This window comes from Balaenoptera musculus, chromosome 8 (genome assembly GCF_009873245.2).
Source record: "Balaenoptera musculus isolate JJ_BM4_2016_0621 chromosome 8, mBalMus1.pri.v3, whole genome shotgun sequence".
NCBI lineage: Eukaryota > Metazoa > Chordata > Mammalia > Artiodactyla > Balaenopteridae > Balaenoptera > Balaenoptera musculus.
Window position 1 is genome coordinate 61,161,553 of NC_045792.1, and position 22,758 is coordinate 61,184,310.

Consider the following 22,758-nt stretch of genomic DNA (forward strand, 5'->3'; position numbering starts at 1 on the left):
GGCCTTGAAAGGGCAAATATACAAAAGAGCACCAATTACACATATTAAAGTGCTCAGATTGTTCTTTAGACGATTAATCTGGCAAGAGTGTATAAGATGCGTGGGATGGGGTGAAGACTGGATATAGGGGTCCAGTTCAGACCTGTGATGATGAGGACCTGAACTCAATTGGAAGCAGTGGGAATGGAAAGAGCCATGAGATGTGAGCTACTTTAGAGAAAGTGTTGGTGGACATAGGCTCATTTTAGTAATGGGATAAAATATTTGACGACACCAAGGTTTCATGCCTTTTTAACTTGGGGGAGGGTGGGAGCAGGACATACTTCAGTGTATCCAGCTGCACTTAACCCCACACCTCCACCGTCCGAGGCCTGATGCCTGCATCTCCATTATCTCACTCACTCTAAGGGCCTCCGAATCCCAGAACAAGAAAGCCTCAGATTCCCATTTCCTCCTACCCTTGTAGTCAGATAACTGTGTCTGTCCATCTGCTACTCCCCCTTCTTCTGTCTGTTTGTGGTTCAGAACAACCCAACCCTCTCCTCTCCATCACAAGGGAAGATTCCAAGAAGGCCTGTTTCTCCTGTTTCCAAATTTCCCTGTCGTGACTTGAACTTTGTAAAGAAAACTGTGATGGTTCTGAAGTCACAATTTCCTTCTGTCTTTCCTGTCTTTGGACCCCCCAAAGCCTTGTAAACACTGGTACCCCAAACCAGGGAAGGGATAGGCCAAGTTTCCCCTCTGAGCTGGGGTCCCTGAGATGAGGGAGGGTAGAAGAGTGTACACTTGTCCATGGTTGCAGGGGAAATCCAGCGATGGGAGGGATGCTGGAGATTCTGAGCTCTGGTTCTTAATGGAGCCTGGAATGGAAGATATGGGCATGTGTGAGGTGAAAGCTGCCGGGACAGAAGAGCTGAAGGTCCCATCCTGCTGGAGAGCTGGGAGCCAAGAGGGAAACTTAGTTAATTTCCCTGTTGAGGTCTAGAGCATCAGCTGGGAGGCTGAGAAGTATGAGGCCAGGTGAAGTAGGTAGGCTTGGCTCAAGTACTGTCTCATCCGTGACAGTTTCCCTAGCCAGAGGCCTTCCTCTCTCCCTCTCCCTAACCTCCGGTCAGTTCTTATCCCCCTCTGCCCTGATTTATAGTCAGTGTATGACGATCTCTTTACTCCTGGCAAGGCACTTCCTTGAAGGCAGTGACTGGGCTTTGCCTCTCTGTCTCTTCCACCCTACCTGACCCCTTGCTTCGCACATTCAAATTTGTTGAATTGCAGTAATGTCCTCTTTCTTAAGATCCAGTGGAGGTAGTTGGCTTCAAGACACCTAGTTGGTCTTGAAGGTGTACTTTTAGTATTTAAATTGCACCACTGACTAACTAGATAGCACCCAGAATGGCCCATCATAGGTGGGAACTGACTCCAGACTCAAGTAGGGCCCTTGTTTGAATCCAGCCTGGAGAGAAAAATCAACGGCAGAGGAAGCTGGAGCTGGTACCAGCCACTTATGGCCTCTGCATATGGCTGGATACTTGCTGCTCCCTGCCAGACCTTTCTGCCCAGAGATCCCAATAGAGCAGGATTAAAGCTCTGTTCTAGCACTGCAGAGGTTCAACATCTAGGCAGGGGACGGACCTGGCTGTACTAGTACAGAGAACCAGTTGTAGGTGCCTAACATCATTCCCCTGACTCTCTTCCTCCCCCTGAAAAATCAGAAGATCCAGTGAAAACTTAAGATGGTGGATTTCTCTGTAAGAAATTTAAATCCCACAAGAGAAACATTCACACCACACAGTTTTTGCACATGTGGGAATGTGTGTGGTGGGTGTGGACTCTGTTGGCTGTGACAGGTTCAAGTGACAGCTCTGGGATTGTGCTCTTGTTGTACCATGTGGGTGATTAGTAGTCAGGAGGGTATTTTAGGATGAAGAGGAATGTTTGACATCACAGCATCTGTATGACAAGGGAGAATAATTTCAAACACGTTTCGGGGCCTATTGATCCCATTTTTATGTCTTTATTTCATAAAGTAGTCTTAAGAAAGGAAAAGAAGACAAACTCTGATCTTTACTCTGCCTCTTCAACTATTTACCAACCCCTCAGAGAAAGCTTGACTGTTCCCTTTCACCTTCTGGTGGAGAGAGGCTATTTTAATTAAGGTTATTGAGAGGCTGCACAAAATACAATATAATGGCTCTGAACTCTGAGCTAAAAACAAACAAAAATAACCTTAAAGACAACTTTGTATGTAATGACTACTTCTCTCACTTTGTGAGGACCCACGCAAGGTAAGGCAAAGAGAATTTCAGGGAAATTTTTAACCCAAACCAATAAGTTTATAGGGTGAAGAGTAGATTCTGATAGCAAATATTTAATTTGCAAATATCAGTTTCCAGCCTTCTCTAACTGAATCCCTATGTACATTTATAGTAGCTTACCTTTAATTTTTATACCCTCAGTGTTTGTTACAGAAATAAAACCCTTCCTCCTCATCACTAATCACCCCTGTGGTTCAGCAGTAGCGCGGCCACGGAGCTGGCACTTGCACCTGTCAGAGTCAACAGAGTCCCCTACAAGCAGACACATCCTGTCACATACATTTCCAGAAGAGCAAAAACTGTGTTCTCATAATGAAATGATTTGATTTGACCCAGTAAGAATGTGCAGCCTTAGTAGGCTAAAAGCCAGTGACAGGAAATTTTGTGTAATTTAGAGAAAGATCCATTCTTTTTCAGGTAACACATAGCTAACTATTTCCGTTTCAGGATGATACTATATATCAAGGTGAATAATTTTATTTTTTAAACCAGTTTGTACAAATCTTTACCTCCCACCAGCTGAATAAGCTTCTTTAATGGCATATTAGACAGTTTAGAAAGTGCATTAAACCTTTAAAGCTCCGAGGTCACATGTTAGTAAGTTCATTTCCTGATGCCAGGCCTCAATTTTGAGCTTCAAGCCTTGGGGAGCAGCTTACTTGCATTGATGAGCATTTTGAATATAGGCCAAAAAAAAGCCCACAGATCTAAGCTTTTAACAGTGTGTTAATCAGTCTCCCTACATCCCAGGCACAAGTTTCTGGAAGACCTGGAGCTAATGAGGTTATAACTTTGTTCTCTCTTTCTCTTCACTCAAGGCATAATTCAATCCGAAGACAACTCAACCTGTCAAACCCAGACTTCAATATCCAACAGCTTCAAAAACAGGAACAGTTGACTGGAATTGGTCGAATTAAACCGGAGTTATATAAGCAGAGGTCATTGGATAATGAGGATGGGAAAAGGAGTAACAGCAAAGCCTGTGGGAAGCTGAACTTCATTTTAAAATATGACTGTGACTTAGAGCAACTCATAGTGAAGATTCACAAAGCTGTCAATTTGCCCGCCAAGGACTTTTCTGGGACTTCAGATCCTTATGTCAAGATCTATTTGCTTCCCGATCGGAAAACGAAACACCAGACTAAAGTTCACAGGAAGACCCTGAACCCTGTGTTTGATGAAGTGTTTTTGTTTCCGGTTCCCTACAATGACCTTGTAGCCCGGAAGCTTCACTTCTCTGTCTATGACTTTGACAGGTTCTCTCGCCATGACTTAATCGGCCAAGTGGTGGTGGATCACTTCTTAGACTTGACTGATTTCCCCAGGGAGTGCATCCTTTGGAAGGATATCGAATATGTCACCAATGTGAGTCTAACATTTCTTCATTTTGGTTGGGGGAAGGGCGCTTCTTGGTCAGCATGCAAACAGATTACTTATACCTTATTTTATTTGGTGGGGGGCAGAGTATAAAATGTATCTCAATGTACTTAGAGCTATTGCTTCAAACCTCCTTGTACCTTTCCAAAAACAAATCTTTCACAATATTCATTTTGCAGTTTCCGAGAATTACTCATGAAAGCAATATTAATAACATTCTCTCTTTTCTACTTTCTAATTCTAAGCAATTCCCTAATAGGCATTAGATATTATCCGTCCTCCTTACCTCATTTTCTTTGGAGCTTTCTTAGGTTGTTTGTGCTAAATGGATCCTGGCATCCTATTAACTGTTATCTGCAGCTGAGAGACCGTTGCCTTACTCTCTGAGAGCATTAAGCCCTTGCCATGTTCTCAGGTCAGCTCAGCAGCATTTCCCATGATCAGATCTTCAGCTTTAATCCCAGAAGTGAGAATGATTGGGAAGGGTTGGCACCACATTTTTAAATACAGAATCAAAGTTACAGGGAGGTCAGTCTGAAAACATCTACAGATATTGGCAAAACTAATCTGTACAAGATCAAATCCTATTTAGAGCTCAGGAGAGAGGGCAGAAGTGCTATGTAGTATTGCCATATATCCATGTTTACATTTAAACACAATATTGCAGCAGTGATATTTTTACTCCATTTGCATCCTTTTCACTATCTGCAGAGGTGTATTGATGCTCCTGAAATAGAAAGGAAAATTGGGCTATCTTAGGGGACTCTGATATTTTAAGGCCACTTGTTTATTTTCCCTGTCCAGATTCGCTCAGGCAGCTTTGTTAGCTCATCTTCTGAGGGCGATATTGTTCTCTTTCTCTGTCTTGGCATCCAAGACAGCAAGCACCATAATCCTTACTCCGCTCGGATGATGATCTAGCTTGAGTTTGGAGCCCATTTAGTGAAAGGCTCTCACTCTGCTCAGGAAGGAAACACACAAAATCTCTTCCCAGTGACCAAATACCCACACTGATACTCTCTCATCTCAGCCACTTTTGTGAACTGGGGACTCGTATTCCAAGGGACACCTTCTCTTCACATCCTATGTGATACCAGTGCCAGCTTTGTCCTGCTACTCAAATAAGCAAAGTGGAACATGGAGTTTTGCTGGCCTTTATCATAATGATGAGGAAAGAAAAGAAGGAGCTGGGAAAGGTGCAGAGAACATCAGATTGTGAAACTAAGGTGATATGGGAGATTGGGGAAGGAACAGATCTCTTCAAACTTGAAAGATTGTGATATCTGTAAACCAAAAAATGGATGCTGTGGGTGGCAAGGATTGTATCCCAAATCCCAATTGCCAAAATCAGGAGGCAACTTTAGAAGCTTTAAAGAAACAAAATGGGCAGGCTGCTGATATTAAGGGATGAATGGCTCAAGAATGAACTGTCTCACTGGAGTTCTTACCAAGTCCCCTGAGATACTGCTGGCCAGCAGTGATGAGTCTTGGTAGAGGGAGGTTGGTCATATCATCTGGTGTGTGACATCATTTTATATTTTTTGACTAATGGATTCCGTAAAATAATAGCTGGAGTGGTTATTAGAAATCTCAACAGGGATCCTGCTGTGAGTTGCCTTCTAAAGACTGTGGAAAGAGTAACACTGAGTGCACAGTGGCTGATAAAAATCTGGATAAGGCTGATCCCTGGTGGGCAGGTCTCTTAGAGCTATTTCCCATGGGATGAGAATATAGAATGACAGCCTGCAGAGACCTTTTGGCCCTGAGATCACTGCCATTGTAGCACTCTCCTGTGACTACGAGTTTTCCATCCACTGACGGAGAATCCTGCATTTCCACAGAGTTGAGGAGAATGTGAAATTATTTATCAAGGAGGAAAACCAATAAGGCTAAAAGCCTCGAAATTCTCAGTTGTTTCCTCAGGCAAACAATAAATATTCTGAGCATTGATCTAGGCCTTTGGATGGCTAGCAGGAGAAAGGAGGTCCTGAGAATGGAATTACATGTTGTTTCGTAATCTGCCATTTAAAAAAAATTCCATTTAAAAATTGCTATTTGGGGCTGTTTGTGCTTTTTTGCATGTGACTTTGTACAGAGACTGAGAATGAAAGTATGAGATTTACCAAGGTTTCACTTTTATAGTATAGCATATATGTCACACAGTGTATATGCTATACACATACAGACTAATGAGGGAAATTAAAAGAGTAGTCATGACCCACCCCTCAGCTGAAGAGCAGACTACCACCAAGTACTTTGCTGATGACCCCTGGGTTGTCCTCCCCTGTCACATTCTCTCAGCCCATTCCTGCCAAGAGGAAACCACTATCCTGAATTTTATTTGTAAGACAATGTATTGTTCAGTTTTGTCTGTTTCTGCTTTTCATAGCTCTTCTTTGACTTTTTTTTTTTCAGTCCACATTGATTTTGACATTTAGCAATAGAGGTGAATGGAGCTGTGGTTCATGTATTTTCATTACTGTATAAAATTCCATTGTGTTATATACACAAATTAGCTCTCTTGTACTGATGATATTGGGTTGTGATTAGTTTTTTATGATTCTGAATAATACTGCAGAGAACATTTTTATGCACATCTCCTGGTTCACACATGCATTAATTTCTCTAGGGTGTAGCCCTGATAGAGGAAAAGTACACATGTGTTCAAATTTTCTAGACAATGCCGAGTTCGTTTTTCCACCGTGGCTGTACAAGATGACCCTCCCACTGTAAGGTATGACAGTTACTAATGCTCCACAGTCTCCACAGCTCTTGCAGTCGCCACACTGTTTAATATGTGTGCATGTGCATGCACATAAAATGGAATATGATTTGTATATTCTTGGCCACCAAAGTTAACCGTCTTTTGATATGTTCATTGGTCATTCACATTTCCTTTCTTGCTAAATGTTTGTTCAGCACTTTTTCATTGTTTTTTTTTTTCTATAGTTTTCTTTTCCCTGTTGACTGATATATGTTCTTTATATAGTCTAGATGCAATCCTTTGTTGGTTGTGTGTATTGCAAACATAGTCTCTTCATTTATAGCTGGCTTTATACTCACTTGATGGTATTTTTGATCAATAGAGGTTCTTATGTTTAATGTAGTAAAATGTATCAATATTTTCTATTGTAAGTAGCACTTTTCTGTCTTGTTCAAGAAATCCTTTCTTACCCTATGTCATAAAGATATTTTTCCTATATTTTCTATTAGAAGGTTAAAAGTTCTGCCTTTCCTAATTATAATTTTAGTCCACCCAGAATCCAGTTACATTGTGAAATGTAATATAGGCATCCTGTGTTAGCTTGGGCTGCCATAACCAAGTATATAGACTAGGTGGTTAAAACAACAGGAATTTATTTCTCACAGTTCTGGAGGCTGAGAAGTCCAAGATCAAGGTGCTAGCAGATTCAGTTCCTAGTAAGAGCCCTCTTCCTGGCTTGCAGATAGCTGCCTTCTTGATGTGTCCTCACATGGTGGAGAGACAGAGCACTGGTCTCTCTTCTTCTTCTTCTTGTAAGGACAATAATCTCATCATGGGGGCCTCACCCTCCTGATGTCATTTAAACCTAATTACCTCCCAGAGGACCCAAATACCATCACACTGGTGGTTAGGGCTTCAACATATGGATTTTGGAGGGGCACAAACATTCCGTCCATAAGACACCCATATTTCTTTTTCTATATGGATAACCAATTTTCTGGCATATTTTCCCAATAATCTGCAGTGTATGCTCTGTCCTGTATAGGTCTCTATATAGGAAGAGTCTGTTTCTGGATTCCCTTTTCTATCGATTTTTCTATTTGAGTATCTCTACCAATAGCACTTGTAAATTACTACCATTCTATGATAAGCTTTAACATCTGGAAGAGAAAATCATCCAGCCTGCTTTTTCTTCAGTTCAGTCTTGGCTGATACTTGACTTTCCTCATAACTGTTAGAATCAGATTGTCAAATTAAAATTTCTTTCTGGTGTTTGGACTTCTATGAAGTCTGTAGATAAATTCAGGGAAATTTTGCATCTTCTGTGATATTGAGTCTTTCTATTCATGGTCATAGTGCACATCTCCATTTATTTAGTTCTCCTTTAAAGTCTTTCATTCAAGGCTTATAATTTTCTACATGAGGATGTCTTTCATGTATTTTGTTAGTTTTATTGCTAGTTATGTTATTTTTTGTTATTTTAAATAGTATCTTTTCTAAAATTGCATTTTCTATTGTTGCTATATAGTTATGCAGTTTAAATTTTATATATTTATCTTCTATTTGGCAATTTTTTAAAACTTATTACTTATAATTTATAGATGCTTCTGAATTTTCTTTGTAGATAATCAGTCATGTGTGAGTTATGATAGTTTTGTTTGTTTTTTTCTAACCCGTATACCTTTTATTTTTAATTTAGTGCGCAGACTAGGATTTTCCTTACAGTGCTCAATAATAATTGTGGTACTAGTCATCCTTGACTTATTCCTTTTAAATGGAATGTTTTTAACATTTCCATTGAGTATGATTTTGCTACAGATGTATCGTGGTTGTCTTATCATATCAAGAATGTATCCCTCTATTCCTAGTTGACTAAGCCTTTTATTAAATTGAAGTATAGTTGATTAACAATATTGTGTTAGTTTCAGGTGTACAGCATAGTGATTCAGTTATTTTTTTCTGATTATATTCCATTATTGGTTATTACAAGATATTGACTATAATTCCCTGTGCTATACAGTAAATCCTTGTTGCTTATCTGTTTTATGTATAATATTTGTATCTGTTAATTCCATACTCCTAATTTGCCCCCGCTTTGGTAACCATAAGTTTGTTCTCTATGTCTGTGAGTCTGTTTCCATTTTGTATATAGATTCAATTGTATTATTTTTTAGATTCCACATATGAGTAATATCAGATAGTATTTATCTTTCCCTGTATGACTTCACTAAGTATAATATTTTCTAGGTCCATCCATGTTGCTGCAAATGGAAATATTTCATTATTTTTTAAGGCTGAGTAAATAGTCCATTGTATGTTTACCACATCTTCTTAAGCTGGTCATCTGTTGATGGACCCTGGGGTTGTTTCCATCTCTTGGCTATTGTAAATAGTGCTGCTGTGAACATAGGGGTGCATGTATCTTTTCGAATTATGGTTTTCATTTCTTCTGGGTATATGCCCAGGAGTGGGATTGCTGGATCATATAGTAGCTCTATTTTTAGTTTTTTAAGGAACCTCCATACTGTTTTCTATAGTGGCAGCACCAATTTACATTCCTACCAACAGTGTACAAGGGTTCCCTTTAACTCAGCCTTTTTATCACAAACATTCACTTTATCAAATGCTATGCTTGTGGGTTTTTTTTTTTCATTTTAACCTACTATTTTGGTCAATTAGGTTGATCATTTTTCTAATTTTGAGTCAATCTTATATTCTTAGTATGGTCCAGACTTGCCTTGATATATTGCCTGTTTTATACGTTGCTGAGTTCGGTTTGCTATTTTGTTTAGTATTTTTTGCATCTGTGCTCATGAGTGATACGTGTAATTTACTTTCTCGTATGGCCCTTATCTGGCTTGGAATCAAGGTAATTCTTGATTTATGAAACTATCTGGGAGAATTATTTTGGATACCTCTCATTTGTTCCTGCTCAGGGCCCCTGGAGGCTTTGGGGGTTTTTGTTTATTTTTCTTCAAACTGAAAAGGGCTCCCTTAGTCTCTGGCTTCTGATTAGTTCAGAAAATAAGGAAGGGGGGAGAGTGAGGTTGGGATATTTATTCCCCTAGATGCCTTCATTGGAGTATCCATAGGCTGGCAATAACCTTCAACTGAAAGCCATAGTCCTGAATATGTCTTTATTTTGCTGTTGTTCTTAGATCGTTTTTCTGGGTATAAAAATTGGGGTGTGGGGCATAAAACTCTCAGCTACTCTGATTGTAAAACTATCATTCCATAGTTTCCTGACCTTCAATTGCTTCAGAGAAGTCAACATTTAGTCTAATATTTATTCTTTTGTATGTAATGTTTCTTTTCTTTCTTACTGCTTTCAAGATCTTGCTTTCCTGTTTAGTGTTTTGTAGTTTAACTATAACGTTGCTAAGTGGGCATTTATTTTTATTTACCCTGACTGAGATTTATTGGGTTTCCTGAATCTGAGATTGTGTCCTTTTATCAGTTCTGGAAAAGTCTGTCATTAACTTCTTTCCATTTGTAGAAGTATTATTTGCTGCATTTTCACATTTGCCTAAGCCTCTCTCTTTTTTTTTTTTCACACTTCTAAATTTCTTTTTCTTCTTTTTCTTTTTTTTTAAAAATTGTATTTATTTATTTATTTATGGCTGTGTTGGGTCTTCGTTTCTGTGCGAGGGCTTTCCCCAGTTTCGGCAAGTGGGGGCCACTCTTCAGCGCGGTGCGTGGGCCTCTCATTATCGTGGCCTCTGTTGTTGCAGAGCACAGGCTCCAGACGCGCAGGCTCAGTAATTGTGGCTCACGGGCCTAGTTGCTCCACGGCATGTGGGATCTTCCCAGACCAGGACTTGAACCCATGTCCCCTGCATTGGCAGGCAGATTCTCAACCACTGCGCCACCAGGGAAGCCCTCTCTTTTTTTTTAAACATACTTTCAATTCTCTTTTTTATTTCTTTTACCATTTCATACATAGGCATTTTTATATTCTGCTGCTTATAATTACAGTAGCTATAATCTTTGCATCTCTGATTCTTTTGTTTGACATTTCCATCAACTCTTACTCATCATGCATTGTTGTCTCCTGGATTTAGTTATTTGTGATTGTGAGCTCATCTAGCTTAGAACTTTATCGGTAGACATTTTCAAGCTTTGAGTTTAAAGTGCATTCCTTCAGAGATGATTTGTGATTGCTTCTACCAGGTGCCTAGGCAAACTACCAACATGGAATAACTTTAAATTTTGAGCTTGAGGGTTTTTGGACAATGAAATAGGCTGGATATAAACTCCAACTGTGTAAGTACAGGCTTGTATTAATGGTTAGAACCTGGAAGGGGTTATTTTTTCTTGCTTTACCTAGATTAAGTCCAAGACAGGGTGTATTTCCAATGTCTACTTATTTAGGCAGAAGTTCTGTTTTGTTTATCCTTTAAGGATGTGACCCTCAGTCTTTAGGACTCCAACATTTATGCAGGATTCTCCCACAGTCCTCTAAAACTCAGGCACTAAGCCACCAGAGATTCACATTTACCTCCATTCAAACTCCAGCTCCACAACTTACTTACCTCTCTACATTCATGCTTTCTCATTGTTTCCGGCCCTGAAAAATTCCGTTTTTGTTCTATCAGCCCTGCTATGTGTTAAAAAGGATTTCGTAATCTAGTATTTTTACTTGGAACATCCACACTGTGAACATCCACCCTGTGTTTGAAACACTGTGTTGTATATTGCTCAAAGCCTGTTCAAAAGAGCAGTTTTTACTTGTACTAACTAAATAATAATCTATGTATGTATCTATTATTTATTAACATAACTAATAATATATGTTAAATGCCTTGCAATCGAATACCAGAAAGAGCCTGAAGAGGTCCTGTAATCTAAAATCCTCATTTAGCACATAAAACTGAAGTGGAGGGCCATTAAGAGAGTCAGCCAGGGTCACACAGCTGAATCATGGCCAAATAGGACTTAGGAGTGTTTTTCAACAGCCATTTCAGTCTGTTCATGAAAAGGTGTCTCAAAATTATCATATATGCTGGTTTACTTTTCTTTCCCCTTTTTTTCGTTGTTAACTTGTACTGAGCTTTTAGATCCCAGCTTAAATGCCCCTTGCTTGGACAACTCTTATATGAGCCCTGGACTAGAATAGGTTTTTCTCGTATATGCGTCCATGATATTCTGTAATTGTATTATTATTTGTCATGCCTTTTTTTTTTCATATATGTAAGACTTTAAAATGCAAGTTTATTTATTCTTGTTATTATATGAATGATGTATATGTTTTATTTATTTAAAAAATAGTTGAAGTATGATTGACAAATAACATTACATTAGTTTCAGGTGTACAACATAATGACTTATATTTGTATATATTGTGAAATGATCAGCATAATAAGTCTAGTTAACATCTGTCACCATACATAGTTACAAATTTTTTTCTTGTGTCATTATACTTTCTGATAGGTATTTGTTCAATTTTCTTTCTTCCCTATTAGACAGTTCTGTGAGCGCAGAGACCTTACCAGCTTGTTCATTACTCTGGGCTTAGCCTCTAGAATTGTGTCTGGAAGTGATAATAATTAATAAGCACTTGCTAAATGAAATGAAGTTCCTCATGAGGGGCTAATTTGGTGAGGCTCTAGGGACTGGTTTGGTTGGGGGGGTGTTATGCGGAGCTGAATCTATTAACTAATTTTTAAAATTTTGTTCTTTATTTCTCTAAGGAGATTAAGAGTTTTATAAATGTTAGCAGTCAAATAAAAATTAATCCTCACACCTTCCTGTGAAGGAACAAAAAGGCAATTATTGAGTGTAAAACCGATAGTTTAATTAAACCTCTCAACTATTGAAGCCAGATCAATCAATAATAATATATAATGCATTTCTGTGGGATGTATATCAGTCAACAAGAGAGGAGATAGTATCTGGGGGAAGGTCACAGTTGTGAGGGCATGAATTTAGTGGTCTGGGTGAATGTTGGCTGTTGTGCCTACGCTCTTGGCAGTTTTAGTACACTCCACTCATCACTGGCTCCTTGGCAAATAGGCACTGAGCACTTCAGGAATTTCTCTTCATGGCCCACTTAGAAACTGGTTCTGAGACTTTCTCTAGGACCTATGATCATCTCAGCTAGACTCTGCTTTGGAGGAGATGCCAGAGTTCTCACATGGTAACAGTAGAAGTCACAGGGTTCCCTCTATGCCAGCATTGATCCCAGTTCATAAAAGGGAAGGGTGCAATTTGCAGCAGCATAGACTTTCTTTTAATGTTATGAATTTTAAAACCTTGCATTTCCAGGAAAATTAGACTTTGTGAGTGGTTGCAAAGTCCAATATTTTGCAGTGGTTGATTAGGAATTTCCTCCTGTTCTGTCTTCCAGGGCCCTGGGGCCATTTCTAGACTGATAAGGTGGATACTTGGAACCACTCAGGGGAAGATAAAAGTATTCAGGGAAGCCCAGGATGCTTGCTTTTCACAGTTGAATGAATATGGGACAGGCGGTCCTCCTGACTGAAGAAGTTTATTCATTTAATCCTGTTCGTTCATTATACCTTGAGTCCTGAGTTGTTATCATATGATTCTATGGCTTTGTCACATTCAGTGGTGTTCTGGTAGATGTGTTAACAACTGGCTGGGGGTGGGGGATAGGAGGGGGACCTGATTTGTAGCATTTGCTTGTTTCCATGGTGTAAATACTTGCAGAAGGGCTGATTTCAACCTGCCGATATAATATCACTGAAGGTGGAGTTGGCCGAAGGTTCTCACATTGGCTCTGGCAAACAAGTGCCAGCTGATAGGAGCCTGCTCCAGTAACACTGCATGTAGTGCTGAAAACACTAAGGCTGATTGGTCCTAAGGAACCAACAATTTGAAAAACCCCATGGAAAGCCCTGGTTTCCAGCTGACAACAGAGAAGCCAAGCTCCTTCTATAATGTGGATGTGGGTGGAGTTCAGCCATCACTGGGGTCTAATGAGCTGTCTTCATGAGAGCCCACTGAATCCCACCCTACTGTTTTTCCCATTCATGATCCCTCAGACATGTTATCCGCTGGACGTTTAGATTATTCAGAGGGAGTGAAAAGGGGCAGAACTGCAGAACAGAACATCTGAAGGAAGAGATCAATAAAACTACAGGTCTCTGAAAGATTGACTTTGATAGCTTTTATTGTAGTGTAAGTGCTGGGACAATGCATTTGCTTTTTTACTTATTTATTTTGGGCTGCACTGGGTCTTCGTTGCTGCGCTCGGGCTTTCTCTAGTTGTGGCACGCGGGGGCTACTCTTCGTTGTGGTGCGCGGGCTTCTTATTGCGGTGGCTTCTCTTGTTGCGGAGCACGGGCTCTAGGTGCGCAGAATTCAGTAGTTGCGGCACGCAGGCTCAGTAGTTGTGGCCTGTGGACTCTAGAGAGCAGTCTTAGTAGTTGCGGCGCACAGGCTTAGTTGCTCCACGGAATGTGGGATCTTCCTGGACCAGGGCTCGAACCCGGGTCCCCTGCATTGGCAGGTGGATTCTTAACCCCTGTGCCACCAGGGAAGTCCCACATTTGCTTTTTAAAGTGAAATGTATGACACATACAAGAGTATATGTAATGCATATGTGTTACAGAACCAAACTTGGGTCCACTCGCCCCATGTGCAATAAAGCCAATCTACTGACGCCAGTTTGTGGTGAAGGAAAGTACAATGTTTATTGCAAGGCACCCAGTGTGAGGCCAAGCAAGGAGACCTGGCAGCTCATGCTCAAAAAGCCAGAACTCCCCGATGGCGTTTTAGGGAAGTGTATTTAAAGGCAGCTTTAGGGTGAGGGTTGCAGGTGCCTGATCAGCTTGGTACATCCTTCTGATTGTGGGTGGTGAGGTAACAGTGTGATGTTTCGGGAATTAACATCATCAACCTCTGGTTCCAACCCCTCTGGGGTCTACATGCTTATTGTCACATGCAGTTAACTTCTTCCACCTGGTGGGGGGTTTTAATGTCTGCAAAACACCTCAAGGATATGGTTAAATATTGTCTATAGCCCTTAAAGAGGAGGCACTAAAAGTCCTTGACTTTGTGTTATGGCTAAACTCTTATGATTTTGTCTTACTTGACTCTTTTCCTTTGTTTCTGCATTTTCTCACTTTTCTCATTAAATTTGCTCTTTGGACTTGGGGGGAGGCCTACGAGGCTAAAGCTTTTCTACAAACAAGAGGTGGGGGACACGGGGTCTGTCCCTGGGGAGGCCCCGCAGGGTCCTGCTCAGTTTCTATGTATGATTTGAAAAACAATAACAAAACGTGTATCTGTCAGTCCAGAGCTTAGCTGAAGAAAGAGAACATTATCAGTCTCTTGAAGCGCCCTGTGTGCCCCTCCTCTGTCCCCAACTCTGCTGCCCAGGTAATCGATATGTTGAATTCATATCTATAATTCCGGTGTTTTTTAAGTCATTTACCACATAAGAATAGTTTGTTCAATTTTGCCTATTTTTGAAGTTTATGTGAAAAAATTATATTTTATGTATTCTTCTGCAAACTATTACATTCAATATTATGTGTATTGAATCACTTACTTTCATCACCTACATACTGTAGTTCTTTTATTTTTTGGCAGGGTGTTTTAGCATTTCATTGCGTAGTGTACGATTATTTATCTGGTCTATAGTCAGTGGTTATTTGAATTAATTTTTTTCTAGTTTAGAAAATGCGGCTATATGTGTATGTTCTGTACATTTCTCCTGGTAAATATGTGCAAGAATTTCTTTAAGGTATGTACCTGGGAATGGAGTTGCTAGATCAAAAAAAAGATATTTCTTTTTTAATGTAGTTTTTAAAGGTTACACTCCATTTACAGTTATTAAGAAACATTGACCATATTCCCCACGCTGCACAATATATCCCAGCAGCAGTACATGAGCCCATCTTAGTCTACATTCTCTCCAACACTTGGTATTGCTACATACTCTAATATGGTGACCACAGATTCTTTTGAGTTTTGTACATTGACAGTTACACCATGCATGAATAAGTAGTTTTGTTTTTCTCTATTTTCCTTTTTGATTCTTTTGACTTCTCCCCACATCCTGCTTTTTGCTGGCTTTATTACATTTATCAGGACTTCTAATACAAAGGCCACTATAATAATTCTTGGCTTGTTCTGATCTTAAAAGGAATGCTTTGAATTTTCACCACTAAGTAGGACATTGCCTGTAGACTTTGAAACCTGAATGGATATTGAATTTATCATATGATTTTTCTGAGTTTATTGAAATGATTGTATGTTTTGCTTCTTTATCTTTAATGTAATGAATTACATTGCTTTATTTTCTGATTTTGGTGAGACTTGTTTCCTGGGATAAATCCTACTTGTTCATGATGTAGTTTTCTCATCTACATGAATATACATGAATGTGTGTGTGTGTATTCACCTGTTTGGTTTATTAATATTTGGTTTAAAGATTTTACACTAAATTCATAAGTGAGATCAGCCTCTGATTTTATTTTATTGTTCTCTCTTCATCTGGTTTCATCATCAGAATGAGTGATGGAGCATTCTCTCTCTTCCTAGTCTCTTGAAATAATCTTTTCCTTCAATGTTTAGTAGAATTGACCCACACAACTTTCTGGGTCAGGTGTTTACTTTGGGGGAAAATGATTCCATTCCTTTGATGGCTATAGCAGAATACAAGTTTTCTCTTTCTTTATGCATTGATTTTGGTGATACAGATTATTTTAGAAATTTGCTTATTTCATCTGTGGCTTAAATATATGGACTTGAAATTCTTCATAATCTTTTCTAATCTTTTTACTTTCTGCCTCATCTGTAGTTATGTCCTTTTTGCATTTCTAATACTAATGCATGATCTTTTCCTATTTGTTCCTATTCTCTTTTTCTTTGATCAGTGCCATTGGAGGTTTGTCAATTTTATTAGCCTTTTCAAAGAACCACTTTTAATTTTGTTGAGTCTATTTAAATTTTGTTTTTTACTTCTTTTTTTTTGACTGTATGATTTTTTTTCTCTTTTTATTTTTTTGGTTTATTCAGTTATTTCTAATTTCTTATATCTTTAGGTCAGTAATTTTAAGTCTCTTTAAACTTTTTTTAAACCACCTTATTGAGTTATGATTGACATGTAAGAACCTGTACATATTTAATGTGTAGTAACTTGATACAGTTGGGGATAAGTATACCCTCATGAAACTATCACCACCATCAAAGCCACTGACATATTTATTACCCTCCAAAGTTTCCTCTCCTGCCCCCTCTGTTATTATTATTACTATTAGATTACTATTATCATTATTTTGGTGTGGTAAGAACATTGACAATAAGATCTACCCTCTTGGCAAGTTTAAGTATACAAAATAGTGTTATTAGCTGTAGGCACAATGCTGTATAGTAGAGCTCCAGAAATTATTAATCTTGCATAACTGAAGCTTTAATATGCATGTGATGCTATAACTTGCCCTTGAAGTACTGCTTTAGGGTGTATGTCAGCAATTTTGGTATTTATATTACTTTCATATCATTCTGATCTAAGCGTTTTGTAATATCACATACATCTTTATCTTTGATCTATATGTTACTGAAAAGTGTATCTTAAAATTTTCACGTTATATAGTTTTTTAAAAAATGTTAGTAGCTCTAACTTAATTGGAAATGTGATCAGATAATATGGACTATATTTTACAGATTATTGATATATGTTGAGATTTGCGTTATGTTATCTTCCACTTCAGTTTTTATAAATGTGCTGTATGTGCTTGAAAAGATCATGCATTACTGACAACCATATCTTGACTGACATTTTTTGTCAGTCTAATGTATCAGTTAAGGAGTGTCTCATTCATTCTTTTACATGTAGCTCTCCAGTTTTCCCAGCACCACTTACTGAAGAGACTGTCTTTTCTCCATTGTATATTTTTGCCTCTTTGTCATAGATTAGGTGACCATAGGTGCATGGGTTATCTCTGGACTTTCTATCCTGTTCCATTGATCTATATTTCCAGTTTGTGCCAGTACCATACTGTTCTGATTACTGTAGCTTTGTAGTACAGTTGGAAGTCCTCCAGCTCCGTTTTCCCCACTATTATTATGTTATTGTTATTGAAATTTTCATGTAATTTTCTTTCTTTATTTATTTTTTAACATCTTTATTGGAGTATAATTGCTTTACAATGGTGTGTTAGTTTTCTGCCTGTATAACAAGTGAATCAGCTATACATATACATATATCCCCATATCTCCTACCTCTTGCATCTCCCTCCCACCCTCCCTACCCCACCTCTCTAGGTGGACACCAAAGCACCGAGCTGATCTCCCTGTGTTATGTGGGTGCTTCCCACTAGCTATCTATTTTACATTTGATAGTGTATATATGTCCATGCCACTCTCTCACTTCATCCCAGCTTACCATTACCCCTCTCTGTGTCTTCAAGTCCATTCTCTACGTCTGCGTCTTTCTTCCTGTCCTGCCCCTAGGTTTTCAGACTTTTTTTTTTTTTAGATTCCATATATATGTGTTAGCATATGGTATTTATTTTTCTCTTTCTGACTTACTTCACTCTGTATGACAGTCTCCGCTCCATCCACCTCCATCCACCTCACTACAAATAACTCAGTTCGTTGTTTTTTGGCTGAGTAATATTCCATTGTACATATGTGCCACATCTTCTTTATCCATTCATCTGTCAATGGACACTTATGTTGCTTCCATGTCCTGGCTATTGTAAATAGTCCAGCTCCGTTTTTCTTTCTCGAGATTGCTTTGGCTATCAGGGTCTTTTGTGTTTACATATAGATTGTAAAATGTTTTGCTCTAATTCTGTGAAAATGCCACTGGTATTTGATAGGGATTGTATTGAATCTGTAGATTGCTTTGGAGAGTATAGTCATTTTGATAATATTAATTCTTCCAATCCAAGAACATGGTATATCTCTCCGTCCTCTTTGCATCATCTTTGACTTCTTCATCAGTATCTCTAGTTTTCTGACTACAGGTCTTTTGTCGTGCTTAGCTAGGTTATTCCTAGGTATTTTATTCTTTTTGTTGCTATGGTAAATAGGATTGTTTCCTTAATTTCTCTTTCTGATCTTTCATTGTTAGTGTATAGGAATGCAAGAGATTTCTGTGTATTATTTTTGTATCCTGCAACTTTACCAAATTCACTGATGAACTCTACTAGTGTTCTGGTAGCAACTTTAGGATTTTCTATGTATAGTATCATGTCATCTGCAAACAATGACAGTTTTACTTCTTCTGTTCCAATTTGGATTCCTTTTATTTCTTTTTCTTCTCTGATGCCGTGGCTAGGACTTCCAAAACTATGTTGAATAAAAATGGCAAGAGTGGACATCCTTTTCTTGTTCCTGATCTTAGAGGAAATGCTTTCAGTTTTTCACCATTGAGAATGATGTTTGCTTTGGGTTTGTCATATACGGCCCTTATTATTGGGTTGGCCAAGAAGTTCGTTTGGGATTTTCCTGTAATATGAAAAACCCGAACGAACTTTTTGTCCAACCCAATATGTTGTGGTAGGTTCCCTCTATGCCCATTTTCTGGAGAGTTTTTATCACAAGTGGGTATTGAAATTTGTCAAAATCTTTTTATGCATCTATTGAGATGTTTATATGGTTTTTATTCTTCAGTTTGTTAATGTGGTATATCACATTGATTGATTTGCGGATATTGAAAAATCCTTGTATCCCTGTTCAACTAAGTGTTATTCATCCTAGAAGTCCTACTACGCTTAGCCCTCACTTCATTAAGCAAGCCCTTCCTAGATCTACCCAGAACAGATTAGGTGTCCCTTGTGTGCTCTTAAAGTTTCCTCTTTGTTCCTCTTCATATCAGTTATCACATTTGATTGTGAGTGTCTGTTTATCCCACTAGACCAGATACTCCCTCAGGGCAGTCTGTGACTGTACCCTCAGTCCTTAACCTAAGAGTTGGCTGTTAAATGCATTTTGAGTGAAGGAATGAATGAATGAAGATAGCTCTAATATAGTGTGTGTCTTTAATAGGATTCTCTAAAAGCAGAGGCTGAGAGGATTCTTGTGCAGTGATTTGTTGGGGGACTGCTCTCAAGTGAAATCTGTAAGGAAGGAAAGGGGAGCAGGATAGGAAAAGAGGGGAGCCTCTTTTGGTTAAAGCCTGTCCTGAGCCTAATCCCATAGCTGTGGAACATGAAAGGTACCATGGAGGTATCCCACCCTGAGACAAGGGGGCTGCCTTTTAACCCTGTACTAGTTTGTCATTGGCTGCAGGCCACCCCTGGGTAGAGGGTATAACTTACCAGTCATTTAAGGTGGTTCCCATCCGCTGGGGAGAATTCCTTCAAGAAGGATGCAGCCATGAGCTGTGGGCAGCCAACACTCACAGCAGCTAAGGATTGGGTGCACCGGCCTGGTAAAGGGGATGTAGGCAGGACTGCAGTGTGAGACAACAGAACAATGGGAAAAGGGCTTATGGAGACACAGGAGAGATGCTGACTCACGTGACCTCTGAGATGTAAGGAGATGAAGAAGGAGAGAAAGGACTCTCTTCCTCCCCCACTACCCCAACCCTATATACTCCTTTCCCAGCCAAGAGTCTGCTTGCTGCCTCTGTGTGGGTACCAAAGGCAGGTGTCTGCATAGCCAGCTGGGTGCTCCTGAGAGGGAGGCTGGCTTTGCAGGGAGCTGGAGTGGGCTCCATTTGGTCCCCCCTTACATAGTCAGATATCTCCGCAGCTGAATACATGGGGCCAGCACAGTTCAATGAAAAAAATCTGCAAGCCTGAACATCTGAAGGAGAACTTAATAGAGTTGTCAAGGACAGCAATTTCATCTCTGAAGAAAGGTGAAGCTAGTCAGGTAGAATGTCCCCTGGGACCACTTTTAATGATCTTCTACCTGTGGAAGCATTATTGTCCAAAATAGTGACCCAGTTTCCTGACAGAAAGCCTTGTCCCATGGATTGGCATTTGCTTGCTTAGAAAATGAGTTTTGAGCCTTTGGAGAATCCAAGTAGTCTGTGGTATTTACAATACAACCTTACTGTCCAGTAGCTAAGTGTAGTCTAATTCTGACAGATGGCTCTCAAGGGAAATTTTCTTTCAGATTAGATTATGCTTCCATGCTGAAATGCTCTAATTAAGGGGAGTCTATAAACATAGGGGGGAGGGAAAGGGAGGGAAGGTAGACTGTTCCTTAGGAAGCTGTTTTGGAAAATGGCCTCGTTTGCAATCTTTATCCTCCTAGCCCCACACGCGCAGCTACACCGAGAATCTAGGCCACTGCTTTGCTGAAAGCATGGTAGTGTTGGATCAATGGTCAGCTTTCAGCAAGGAGCCCTCACTTAATTTCCTACGAGGTCCTGTCCCTCTAGCCTCATTTCCATCTGGTTTCGTCTTTTGTTAACTGTCATGTTAACTAACTTTGTAACTATCTTGGGGTGTAATTTCCAGAATAATTTTATCATTAACATGAACAGGACTAAATTTTTAAAACCCCATTTGATCTATCAATTCAGTTGTGTTAAACATTGCTAACCATTCTTTTATAAGTCTAATACTTTGGTTTTAAAATATTTAATACTTAAGATTCTACTCTATTACCTTTCTCTTTTTTCCTTTTTTAAATTTTTCTTTTTCTCTTTGACTTTGTTTTTTTGGTTTTTTTCTATTATCTTTCTTAATTCTTACCAATTTGAGACCTAAGGAGCTATAGGAAAAGTCTAACTGGCTGTCAGATACAGAAGGATGGATATTGCATGAGTGGGTTGAGAAAAATCTAATCTGGAAGTCAGGGAGTGAGTTCTGGGTTAGGAAGTGAGTTCCAGTTCTATCTCTACCATTTATTCAACAAATGTTTTTGAATACCTACTGTGTGCCAGGCAATGTGCTAGGCATCGAGTACATATGGTCCCTACTCTCTTAGGTCCTGAGAGATGGGATTGTGGGAAGAAGGGACAGATAGTAAACAAAAATTTTCCCAGATAATTATTTACGTGTGTGGTTGGTATTGTTCAGGAGACATAGGTGAGTACTACTTTTAAGACCTAACCTAGCCTGGTGCATCAAAGAAGGATGCTTGGAAGAGATAACATTGAAGCTGAGGCTAAAGGAAGGATAGGAGTTGACCTGGAGGAGAGCAAAGTTCTAGGCAAAAGGAAGTGGCATGTGCAGAGGTCCTGAGACAGAAACAATTTTGGCAAGTTCCAGGAACAGAAAGCACAGAGTGGTTAAAATTGGGGAAACAAGATGGAAAATAGATTAGAACTCAGGAAGGAGCAAGATTAAGTAGGGTCTTATAGGCAAGAATAAGTCTTTGGGTCCTGATTTTATGAGTCATTTTTGAAGGATTTTGAAGAGTGACACAAATAGATATATGTTCTTAAAAGATCGCTCTGGCTGCAGTGCAGAGAATGGACAAGAGGGGACAGTGAGGAAAGGGTCAGGCTATTGTGGAAGGCCAGGAAGGAAATGATGATTTTCTCACCAGGATGGTGGTAATACACAAGGAGAAAAGTAGCAGATTCCAGAATTTTTTAAAAAGTTTTATTGAAAAAAAAAAAAAAGTTTTATTGAGGAATAATTGGTATACAATAAACTGCATATGTTTAAGGTGTACAGTTTGACAGTATTTGACATATGTATACATTTGTGAAAACATCACTACAATCAAAATATCGAATATATTTATCACCCCCAAAACTCATCTTATGCCCCTTTGTATCCCCTCCCTACCTCCCCTTCCTGCCATCCATCCTCCAATCCCCAGGCAACTGTTAATCTAGATTCTGTCAGTATAGATTAGTTGGGATTTTTCTAGAATTTTATATACATAAAAACCATACAATATGTTCTTTATTTTGTTTAGCTTTTTTCAATCAGAATAATTATTTTGAGATTCATCCATGTTGTGTGTATTAATAATTTAATCCTTTTGTTGCAAATTACTGCTCCATTGTATGTATATACCACTATTTGTTTATCCATTGCTCATTTGGATTATTATTATTGGATTATTTGGGTTATTTTAAGTTTGGGACTATTACAGATAAAGCTCCTATCAACATTCATGTGCTTTGTGTGGGCATATGCTTTCATTTTTCTTGCATAATTACCTAGGAGTAGAATGGCTGGATACTGTGGTAGGTATGTGTTTACCTTTTTAAGAAACTGCCAAACTGTTTACCAAAATGGTTATACCATTTTACATCCACACCAGTGGTGAAGAAAGTTCTTGTTGCCCTACATTCTCACCAACACTTGGCAAGGTCAGTCTTTAATTTTAGACATTCTAAGGGGTGTAAAGTGGAATCTCATTGTGGTTTAATTTGCATTTCCCTGATGACTTATGTTGAGCATCTTTTCATGTGCTTATCTAGCATCTGCTTATGTTCTTTGCTGAAGTGTCTGTTCAAGTCTTCTGTCCATT

At 39.0% G+C, this 22,758-nt stretch overlaps 1 protein-coding gene across 3 annotated transcripts in view; it reads left to right on the plus strand.

The window, feature by feature from the left end:
* SYT9 (synaptotagmin 9) overlaps positions 1-22,758 on the plus strand; it is a 190,550-nt gene that overhangs the window by 63,691 nt on the left and 104,101 nt on the right. For all 3 annotated transcript variants that reach the window (XM_036861419.1, XM_036861417.1, XM_036861418.1), the window contains exon 3: positions 3,131-3,677. In XM_036861419.1, coding sequence (XP_036717314.1) covers positions 3,131-3,677 — 547 coding nt within the window. The remainder of the gene's footprint in view (positions 1-3,130; positions 3,678-22,758) is intronic.